The sequence below is a fragment of the Ceratosolen solmsi genome, unplaced genomic scaffold (genome assembly GCF_000503995.2).
Source record: "Ceratosolen solmsi marchali unplaced genomic scaffold, CerSol_1.0 scaffold63, whole genome shotgun sequence".
Lineage (NCBI taxonomy): Eukaryota > Metazoa > Arthropoda > Insecta > Hymenoptera > Agaonidae > Ceratosolen > Ceratosolen solmsi.
Genome location: NW_011948437.1, coordinates 682,678 through 695,200, shown reverse-complemented (window position 1 = coordinate 695,200; position 12,523 = coordinate 682,678). Strand labels below are relative to the sequence as shown.

General features: G+C 27.6%; 1 protein-coding gene across 1 annotated transcript in view; it reads left to right on the top strand.

Annotated features, from left to right (window-relative positions):
- The first annotated feature begins 2,525 nt into the window (after nt 1-2,525).
- Nucleotides 2,526-12,523, top strand: part of Rim (Rab3 interacting molecule) — a 60,491-nt gene continuing 50,493 nt past the window's right edge. The window contains exons 1-2 of the mRNA XM_011503390.1: nt 2,526-3,392; nt 6,376-6,583. Coding sequence (XP_011501692.1) covers nt 3,283-3,392; nt 6,376-6,583 — 318 coding nt within the window. The 5' untranslated portion in view covers nt 2,526-3,282. The remainder of the gene's footprint in view (nt 3,393-6,375; nt 6,584-12,523) is intronic.

Here is a 12,523-nt window from a genome sequence, read left to right as displayed (position 1 = left end):
TTTAGTCTTTTTATTAATAGTCTACGTTGTGTATAAATTATTTTAAAAGTATTGACAATTTATCGACCTATGCTTATTTATTATATTGATATTAATATTATTCTAACACTATACTCACAAATACGCACTTATATATAATTTACAAATATGAATTATAAAATAGTCGTGTTTAGTAAAAAAAAAAGCACCAACTGTGAATGTCAAGAAAGTAGTTTTTTATTTTTTTTTATTTTTCGTTGGATGTACGTCAGTGTATTAAAAAAATTCGTAGTACGAGAATAAAATTTAAATATTTGTAATTAAGCAAAATTGCAAATTTGTTTGAAATTATAGTCATACATTTATGTATATATATTTATTTATTTATAATTCATATTAATCGCATTTTCATTATAATAAAAATATTTAATAACATGTATTTTAATTATTAATGGCTATTTTGAATAATGTAATTTTTAATAGTCTTCTTATTTTTAGCAGATAACAACGTTTAACATATCATTAAAAATTTGATGATTTTGCTGTAGTTGAGTCATTAAAAAATATTTACCAATTCATTATCGTATGGGTTTCGTAAGTAGATCTTTATATTGATCCACGAGGACAAATTTAGTTAAGGATCATGTTATTAAGAAATCTATTTAGTCCACATGTCTGAATTTCAGAATTCCATCTGAACAATATGATTTCACGCAACATAATTCAAACATCCTTTTTTCTCAGTGAATAGCGTTCGTTAACTTTCATGATAAAAGCACTGGCTGAATTTGAAAGAATAATAATTTGACGGTCATATTAAGATATCGTTTTTATTTAAGAAATAAAAAATGTAATGGAGAATAAGGTCAAACTTAAAAAATATAAGAAATATAATTTTAAACACGTAATACCGGCAATTTATCTCGATGATACTAATATTTGCAATAGATCAATATATAAAAGTTACTAGTTTGTCGATTAATAAGCATATTATGAAAAATAAAAAATTTATTTTTATTTGCCATAATTTTTCAAATGACATCCCATAGATGAATTACAAATCCGATAAAAATAACACCTACATTTTCCAACTATTAACCGATTGTAAGAATAGGCATTAATTTCGACAATTCGTTATATAATAATTATCATATTACATCATAAAGAAATCTTCAATTTATCATTAATCAATTATTTACAAGTTTTTTCACCAGTTTGAAGAGTAAATGAAGTAAATTTTTTGTTTTTGTTTAAAATTTTCGCGGGTCGATTATTGTTACTCCTCTTGCATCCCCGACAAACTGTCGGAGCACCTCAAAACCATTGATGGGCATTAGCTGCTATCACTGTGTCCAACAATAATATCAAGGGCCTGCGCGCGTTCCCTCTTAATTCCGTCAGTAGTAACGTTCTCGTTAGACCGACAGTGGTATACCATCGTACGTGCGCATTCGTATGCCAGTTGCGCTCCACTTCGATCAATAAAACTAACACTTGCGGGCTACGATTTTCCCCTACGCTACTCTTTCGGCGTGACGTAAGCTCGCAAAGGCCTTGCCCATTGGTTAAAATTTACTCCGCATAGCATTACTTATTAACAGTCATATGAATGGACAGTTTCTACCCCCTCTACGCTCATCGAAAGCTTGATAAAAAAAAAAGAAAAAAAAAGTGTTTTTCCTCGACGCAAGCACTTTCTTGGGGTAGGAACGTTCAAAGTGAATGGGCAACGACGAAGGATGATAATTCCTCGCACTAGAGCCATATTGGACTTGAATCAATTGTTTCAGATTTTTCGAATTTACCGCGCGCATGTAACATGCGTGCAGGAGTTTAGTCAGTATTAGTGTGTGCGCACGCAATTCTCTAGCGTGATAAAACGAAGTGTAGAAGACACGAGCATTCCGCACGCATTCATAGTCAGCTTTTAACATGGTTGTGCCCGGTGCTGGTAGATCTTGCGCTTCATCCCTTATAGTCCGACTATTGGAAGGCAAGTAGAATAACTTGTAAAAAGAGCCAAAGATAGAGTAAAGTAGATGAGAGGATGAGAGGACGAGATATTCGATAACCATTGCTGCTGAGCTCCATGATTTTCGAGGGAATTTACTACTTTCAGCGAGACTTACCGTAGTCGAAGAAGGAAAGACGAAAGGCGAGTCGTCCTATAACAAGAAAGGGAAAGGATACGTACTCATACTACATACACATAAGCTCGTATCAAGGTATCAGGAAAAGTGTATTTTCCAACACCATAAAATGAGTGTAGGTACATTATGTTCAAAACACCTACGCGCAAGTGCGTACGCTATAATTACTTGGGGCATTTAACGTAGCTACGGAATTGTTTTTAAGATAAAGGAATAGTAAAAGGGGCGTTTCGATAACACGAATCACATTAACTACGGAAGGCTAGCAAGGACATTTTCTACACACACGAGCCACTCGTCTACGTACGTATATATGCGTGAGTTCGTTTGATTGCGTGTATATATAATATATATATATATATATATATATATGTACATGCGTGTGCTCGTGTGTATGTATGTATGCATGTGTGCGCGAATATTTGTGTGGGCGCGTGTGAGTGCGTGTGGGTGTGTGTACGTAGAAGAGAGCAGGAGAGGGAAGAGCGAGAATTGTATTTGACCTCGCAAGTGGAAAATGCCATTGGAAGTTATGAATGTGTATACGGCGCTATTGTGAATGACGCGTGCCAAAGACCTGATAAATAAATGAAATAAGAAAAGAAATAGGAAGCGCGAGTTGAGGGTAAAGGAGGTAGCAAGAGCAGCCCGAGCAAAGGGTCGAAGAGCTCGATATCGATCGTATGCTCCTGACAACTACTCCCCACATCTACACAACTATTACTAACCAAGAAGCTGAAGCGGATAGAAGCCACGCGACAAAGCAGTCGAAGGTAAAACGAGGAGAAAATAATGCGACTGGTGGATCCTGTGCAGGGGTGTCCGTGATAACATGACCCTTACATTTCTACTTCATTTCGAGAATGAAGAGACGCATGAGAGCGCAGAGGAGCTACTAATCAGGCAGTTTGTATCAAGTTACAGGCCGGACTATTGCTACCTCAGTAGTAAGGGTAAGCGTGTGGTCGGCCGTCGACTACTATACTTGCTGCCTCTCCTGCGGAAGTTCGGGCATTCAAAATCTACGTCGTTGTCGTCGTCGTTGCCGCGACGGCCGCCGGCTGGTGGATGACTCGCCCAGGTGTCCAGCGCAGCCTGCGTGTAGTAGTATTAGCTACGACTAGAGATAAAAAAGAAAGGGGAAGATTACAGGATGGAGGATATGCCAGACCTCTCTCACCTCACGCCCGAGGAGAGGCGTCACATCGAAAGCGTCATGATGCGTCAAAAGCAGGAGGAGGAACATCAGAATGAAATCATGAGGTATGCCATTATCGGTCCCCCATTATCGCATGGTTATTCATAGCATGAAAATAATTGTGTGTACACACACACGCGCGCGCGTGCGCACACACACACACACACACACACACATATATATATATATATATGTGTGTGTATATATATGTACATAGAATTGATATCACTTAATCCTCGCATAAACGTTGCTTCAATTCTATTTTATAATTTATTTTTATCTTCAAAATTAGCTGTATTACTACAATTCTATTCAACTGTTACATTACATATTAAATAAAAAAATGAAACTATTTAAAATTATACTTAATACTTAATATTGTGCGATTATTATATTTAACATATTACATTATAATTATCATAGGTTTATGATTAATTTAATCAAAAATCTCATAGAATGATTAGACGCTTACTTTTGATTTTGCTGTTGTTTTAATTTTTTAATATATTTCTAAATAACTAAAATGAGTTTCGATACACATATAATTCATATAATAAACATTAAAATATAACTTGTTTAGGTACTCAATGTAACTATTTATCCAGATATTATTAAATTAATTAAATAAGTATATTTCGTACAAAAGATTATGTATATAAACATTGAAATATGTGATAATAATAAAAAAACTGTTTTAAATAATATTTTTAAAAGATACCTATTATAGTTTACAATAATAAAAATTATTAATACAATATTATATCTGAAATATTTTATATACAAACATATTTTTCAAATACTATTCAAGTAATAAAAAATTAATATAACATATTATATTTTATATTATCCAAAGATTATTTATAAGTACAATTATTCAAGGTCATATGCATTCAATACATGTATTTGATAAAATTTTTTATATATTACTAAATATATGAAAGTGTTGTAAGTAAAGAAAGATTTAATAACAAACATCAATAATCCGATATTACAATGGCTCCTAATAATTATCGAATTGCTTCAAATTTAAGAATATATGTTTTGAAACATTAGATTGGTTATGTATTTAATTAATTAGTGATATCTAATTTTATTATCTGTAATTCGTAAACTCTTAAAACATTTTTTTTATTAAATTAAATTTTTTTCTAGAAATTACGAAGGATCATTATAAAAAAATGTAAAACATAATTTTAAAAACAGATTATAGGCAACACAATTAATAATATTTTTTACTTAATCAATTCATTCATATTAATTCATAGATTCGATCAATTTTATAATAATCATGAACATAAATTAAATTATCGAAAATTTAAATAATTTTAAATGGAGATTCACATTATTAATTTTGTGACATTGAAATTTATTTCGGAAAAATTAAATTTAATTATAATCTACTTCAACATATAACTTTGTTATTTATTCTTTTTCAAAATAATGCAGTTTCGTTTTGTAGATTTATTTAAGAAATATCTCAAAATGTTATTATCGAACATTTAAAGATTAATATCTATTTTATTTTAGGTTCTTATAATAATTAAATACTAATAGTACTAATAATTCATAAAAAGTAAAATAATAATGTGAAATTTTTTATTTATTTTATAATAAATTAATATATCTGTAGATACCATTTAAAGAGAATTTTCTATTAACATACATTATTCATATCTATTTCATTCTTTCGTGAAAATAAAGTTCATTATTATAAAAAAATGAAAAGTCAGATATTTTTGTATTTGCTTGATATTTAAATAAAGGACAGTAAAAAATTTAGTGGACTTACAATATTATATAAAATTTTCATTTAAGACTAAGTTAAGTTTCTATATTTAAAAATTGAATGTCTTCATAATATTTTTCCCCTCTATAATATAGCCTTTATAATATTTCAAAGATAAAAATTTCTTTAGTTTATTAGTTGTATAATATTATATTTTTCTACCTTTAATAATTTTCTTTGAAAATAAATTTCTATCGTAATTAAAATTTCATCAAATTTCACAGTATAAAGTTTAGCGATATAAAATATTAAAATTTGAAATATATAATTATTAAATTATGAAACGTTGTAATAAGATATTATGAAATTTTAGATCAATATAATTTACTTTCAAGTTAATAATTGCGGTTAGATAAGCTATAGAATTTCTGGGTTAGTGGCATAATAGCTTCTGTAGCTAAAGAGTTTTACAATTTGAAAAGATTTTGAAACCTTTATTATGTCTATTCCCTAATATCGAATTTCATTAATATAATAAGAATGCTGTTAAAGATTCTGGGCCTTAAATATAAAATTCAGATATTGTAAGAAAGCATACAAAAATTCAATTAAAAGACTGACAAAAATTATTGTTCGAAAAAGTTGTATTATGAAATTGTGAATAAATTATGTATAAATTAATGTTAACTTACTTATTCAGTATTTTCTTAATGTAATAGCAATGAGCATACAGCGTGAATAAATAGTTGGCATAAATAATGTGTAAATTTTCAAAATTTTAATCAATACCATAAGCTTAGTAATTGTCATGAAAAATTATTTCAAATCGTTCTATAAAAATATTGATTTATAATTAAAACACAAAGTTTATGGGTTTCTAAGTGAAATACTAACAGAGTCGTCAATTACATTATGTTGAAAAAATTCGATATTCATGATTGAACAGTTTAAATTTTAAGAATTACTTTTTTGACTAAGTTTTAATAATAAATGGTAATAAGAACATTTGCAAAAATACAATTGTAAATTGTAAAAGTATAATGTTCTATATAATGAAGAATATATCGATCGTATGTCGCATTTTGACAATAATTTTTTAAGATGATAGATAACACAATTAATGAAAAAAATTCCTATCAATCATAGGTTAATACACGTTATTAGCGGATGAAAAGACGGTATTCTCTAATATATTCTCTACAATTTAAAAATCTTTTAAAATCATAATTTCACAATTATTTAAGAAATTATCTTTATTTGCAATATAATAAAAATAATACATAAATAAAAACATTGATTCGCACGATTCATTATTGCTGTAGGCGAAAACAGAATGAGGTGCAAGTACTGGAGGACACAATATCCCGGGCACGTACCGAAAGGTTGAAGAATGCGGGGGTGGATCTTGACGTGACCTGCGAAATATGCGTGAAGACCAAATTTGCTGATGGGGTTGGTCACATTTGCAATTACTGTAATGTTCGATGCTGCGCTCGCTGCGGCGGAAAAGTTTCCTTACGCTCCAATAAGGTGAGCAATTATATACAATTTCTTCATTTTCTAGGCGATATAATGTTATATGATATGTTTAATATATGCGATAGAGCATTAAAGTAACATAAGTTTACAAATCAGGGTTTCAATAGAGTACTTTATTATACTTGTACTTGTACTTTATTATAAGCGATTAGTGAGTTGATGAATGTTTATAGTAAAAGTACTCGATTGTATACATTAGTTCGTACTCAATAAGTTATTTACACATATATCTATGTTCATATTTAAGTATATGAGTTGTTTAAATTGCTTTTCAATTACTTGTGATTATTGATATTAAATTACAATGCTAAATATTTCGAGGGAAATCATTTCTTTTTACATTTATACGTATGGTATTTATATTATATAATTTTTTTCTTTTTTATCATTTTTACGGATAATTTAAGCTTGATTTCTTCAGAAAAGAATAAAGATGAAAGAGAGAATGTAAGAGAATTAAGTGTATGAGGAAAATGGCGGAGTGGGAGGGAGGGAGGGAGGGGGGGGGGAGAATGGTTACTGTTAGAAAAATGACAATATATCAATGTTTAAGAATACAATGATTAAATTTTGTGGACACATTTATCTGAAGATATATTTGTATTTATTATTTTATTTAATCTCTCTATCTAATTAATCTTCATTCGCTTGCACAATTACTACATGTAGAAGTATTTTACTCTTTGATATATATTCTATTTAATTTCTTACTTGAATTGTCTATTTTTAATAAATACTCGTAGACAGCAAAAAACCGTTTTATTATTTTTTTAGAATTCCAATATTACATAATTAGCCTTTACAATAGACAATACAATGAAAAATATTTCAGAACTCACAAATAGATCGAGAATAATCTTGCAAATAGTTTAGTCATGAAAAATTTCCAATAATTTATATTCGGTGGTACATATAATATAAATGATTTTATTTAAAAATTCATTTTTCGCGTAAGAATACATTAGCATATATTTATATAGCTACACGATAATGGAGGAATAGAAAAGTATAAATATATAACACGAGTGACAATCAAATTTAATTTAAATTTCATTGCTACTTCAACAAATTTATATGAAAAATTATCAGTGTTCATAACTATCGATTTTTCTTATTATACACTCTAATGAATAAATAAAATATTATTGTATTTTGTCTTCGATTGATTTTAACTCTATAATCGATTTTCTCTCACTAGGTCACGAACTTAAGAGAATAGTAGAAAAATAAAGACTTAGTTTTCCGGCACAAATGGAAAGTAGAAGGCTGTAAGATAATCGTAAAAAGAATTTGGATAGAAATTCGAAGAGTTATATCAAAGAAAAGAAATCAATAAGCATCGACTTCGTTTTAGATCGACTAATGTGATTTATGTAGAAAATGGGTTAAAAAAAAGATTAAATTTTATCATCATAGAACGTAAATTTTTCGACAAAATGAACATTTTTTATATGGAAAGAATTGTATTTAATTATAGAAGCAAATTGAATTGTTAGTAATTGAGTAATAGAGAATTAGTTAGTTAGTTTGTAAAATGTCAGAAAAATTTTATTCTTAAATTATTCAGAAAGCTTTTGTTTATAAAAAATTTTTCGTACTTGACCATTTTTTTAAACCAATTTTTTTAAATTCTCTCATTAAATACTTAATAAACGAAACAATTGTTTTATTTATAATATCATCAATTTTTAATCATCAAGTATTCATTGTTGTTATTATACTATAGTTTATATGTATATGAAATTATGTATTTACACATGGGTTTAATATAATTTAAATATGTTAAAGTATAGAATAAATAATTATATAAAGAAAGACAATTTTTGATTGATAATATATTTGTTATGAATTTTACACATTCATATATAAACAATATATAAATAAGTATCTAAAATTACTAACACAATGATTTGTCGATAGCTTTATTTCGTGCGCATGTGCCTATATGTACGTGTGTGTAAAAACACATAGTATTTAATATAAAGATAATGCAAAAATTTCAAAATATTCTATAGATTAAGTATACTGTGGAAGGTGAAGAATTCAATTAAAAAGTTTTTTGTACGACACGATTCGATATTAATCCTTACTTTTTATAAAACACGTATTCTCAATTATACGTATAAAATAGCTCGTGTTATTAACGCAACAATAATTGATTGCCTCTCCGGCTATAAATTATCATAATTTTAATTGATGATTTAAATACCAATCGATTAATAATTAATTGGAATTAATATGATATTGGAAATAAAAACTGAAGGATATGATATTAATTTATCGGATTCATAAATTTAACCATTTTCTTTAATTCCACATAATGTTTGTAATGTTAGATTATTACGTTTGCCTACGTTACAGATGAAGATGATAAAAACGGCTGAAAAGGATTTTGAAACAAACTTGACGTAATTATATGATTTTAATGAAAGTATATATACTAGTTTAAGATCATTCGCACTTAAAAATAAAAAACAAGTAGGGCATTAATTATGTGTCTGTGCATAGTATTTCAAACGTAGTTAGCATTAAGAAGTGAAAACAAATAGATTAAGGAAAAATATGGTCTGACAAATTCTTTTCCTTCTTTCTTTTTTTCTTAATCCTGAATTATTCAGCTTGAAACTCCGATATTCGCCTCAGAAATTGAATAGATATTTTTATATAAATCAGAAGCTTGATAAAAAATAGTGTGCGTAAATGATCTAGTTCCTTCTTAGTTCCAGTTGGCCAACTGTGAACACATTTTTATCAGCGGATAGTATGAATCGATGATATCCCTATGGTACGGTAATATCAGGTTTTTATATTCGTAGAATTTCAAAGAAACGTAAGTATATGTTTGCAGTAGGTATGGCCAGAAATATCAAATGACGTTCGAATTAAGCGTCATATAAATACGATGATGGTTTAATTATTATAAATTTAATTATAATAAATATCCATACATTCAATATTAAATACAGCTATAACAATTGTAAATATTGGTTTAATAATACCCTCGTTCGATTGAAAGTCAACAAAGTCGAAAGACATTTATTTAAAAAATACGATGTTTATAATGTCAAAAGGCAATATGAGAAGGGAAAAATGACGTAAAAGATTACGTAGCACGGGTGGGGGAAGGAAGTGTGACAACAAGAAGACCAAGGAGAGAACCAAGTCTCTAGCGTTTGACAAATTGCTAGCTAAGCAACTCGCCAAAGTGTCTCTTCAACTTTGCGCCCCTAACCTTTTCTTTCTCTCGTCCAATCTGTTTCTGCTTTTCATTTTATAATTTGCATCTATTTTAGTCCTACATTCATTTTTATACTACATTCTTCTATGTAATTCAGTGCACGATTCAATTTGCATAATTTCTTATTAGGAAGAAATACATATTAACGTCCCTTGCTAATTTCATAACGTTTTAACATAATTTAATTGTTAAATTAATTTTATTAATTATTTTTTATCAAAGATTACGAAATTAGTCTCAAACTAAAAATCTCAGATGCTTAAATATAGTAGATTGGAAATGAATGTACAGCAAGCTTCTTTTTTAATTAGTACATAAAATTTTCTGTTTATCATTATAAAATGAAAGAAATAATAACTCTAGTTAAATAAATCAATTTTAATGGCAAACATTGTATTTAACAATGTTAATTACAGTTGTTGCCTCTCTACCTACAGTTGTTGTTAATGTAAAAACAAAGTTATTTAATGGATACTTTGTACTACAGCACCTTATCCAAATATATTTACTCGTATTTATTAACAATTCACATAAATTATATATGAATAACAATAATTAGTTTATTATTTTAAATTAATATTATAAATAGTTATCATTACTTTCGTTACTATTATATTTTATCACTGTGTTTCTTATTTATTTAACCATGAAATTTAAATTAATTTAGAAATTACAATTTTATTATCTAACAATTTATCTGTAATTGAAAAGCAATATTTTCATAACTTTTAGTATTTGTTAGTCTAACAGTCTTAAAATACTAATTATTTATTATTATTATTTTTTTTTATTATAATTATTTAATTATCCGTCCATCAAGCAATTATAGATGAGTATTGTAATTTTTTTGATATTCACTTATATCCATAAAGTATTTTCAATTTATACTACATTATATAGAATGTTGAGTAACCGCCTCTTTTGCGTTTCCTAATAAACACTTGTTAAACAAAAACGAAATAAATTTGAATTAATTCTGCTAAACGAGATAATTTTAATTACTTTATTATTGGACACATATGGCGTACAAGCATTTGTACGTACCTCACATCTTTATTCATAAACGTTGTTTTCGCCTTTTCGGACAGGTTTTCTTTTTTTCAAATACGACTCAACGACTCTCGACACAGTTACAGTTTTAAAGTGTTTTCGCCAAACTTTTGCTCAAAAAACTATTTCCATGTAATTTTAATATTACATTTAATTCAATTAATTCACAAAAATATTGTAGCATCTTTATTTTGAATAGAAAGATTTATCTTAAAAAAACATCACAATCATAATAAATAGAATTGGTTAGTTGTCTTATTATTTTAAAGTAAATGAATTTTTAATTATCCAAAATTCATATTATAATCTTGTACGCTATTACCTAAATTGTTTTGTAAATAATTTTAAACAATCCTGATTAATATTTTTAAATTGCAATTAACTTTTGATACGTTTACTATTATTAATATTATGAACAATTACTATTAGGATGATTGACGGTAATATCAATTTAAAGCTCATTTTCGAAGATTTCTCTCTCAATTTCTTGAAAATTTATTTAGACCATAAATGGATATATATATATATATATATATATATATATATATTAGATCGTAACATTAGAAACATTAATTTTACATTAATTATTGTAAAATAGCAAGAATAGCATAAAATATTCAAGCATATTTAACTGGGCGCCACGATGCTTATTGACCTTATTAACCTCAAAAACAGTGGAAAGACATTTTTAAATATTTTTAAAACTATATTATGATTAATTAGAAATATATTAACTATTATCTTGTTAGCTATCTGCAATGATAATCCATGTCAAAATTAAATAAAATAACAAGTCAGAAAAGGTGAATTAATACTGCTAAGCGAGCATGACTTTTTTCTTTACGTGATATTTCTCGGTTATGGACAGATGATAGATGATTTTTCATAGATTATTTTGAAATTTATAAGGCTATCAATGACGTATATTATGCGGTCTCATTGCAGTATTTCGGAACTGAAATAAAGGGAAGAACGACCACATTTGGCAGAAGACAAAGTTCTTCCCCGTTTTGATAATGTGCCAGTTACCGTGTAATATATGTAATACAGCCATTTCAATTGCCAAAATTAATGAATTTAAGTTCAAATTGCCTCGTCATCTTATATATAAATCATATTTAATTAAAAGTAACAATAATTTTTTGTATTAAGTATGAAAAAATGTTTAACGGTATGTAATTTAATTGAAATCACTATGGTCGGTTATTTTGAAAAGTTTTGAAAAGTCGATTAGCCTAGATAAGACTGCTTCTTTTCTTTGTTTTTAATCGTTATTCCAATTAATGTCTGATAATTACTTCTGATTACTCTATACATTGCCATTATTTTTCCAATATTAATTAATCGATAGTCATTTAAATCGGCAATATAAAATTATCAAAAATTTGATTACCTATGTACTCTAAGCCAAATTGATTAAAATAAATTTGATCAACGCTTTATTTCTTATATATTTTGAGCTGGTAGACTATAATCCGAAAAAGGCAGTTCCAATTTATAAAATTTATTTCTCAATATTATGACACATTATTCTCGGAGTTATAGATCATTTACTTCGCACTTCATTTACAAATATATCGCAAATATATCGGCACAGCATTACCCTCGTCATAAAAATATAATCCAATGTTTTATCCGCTTAA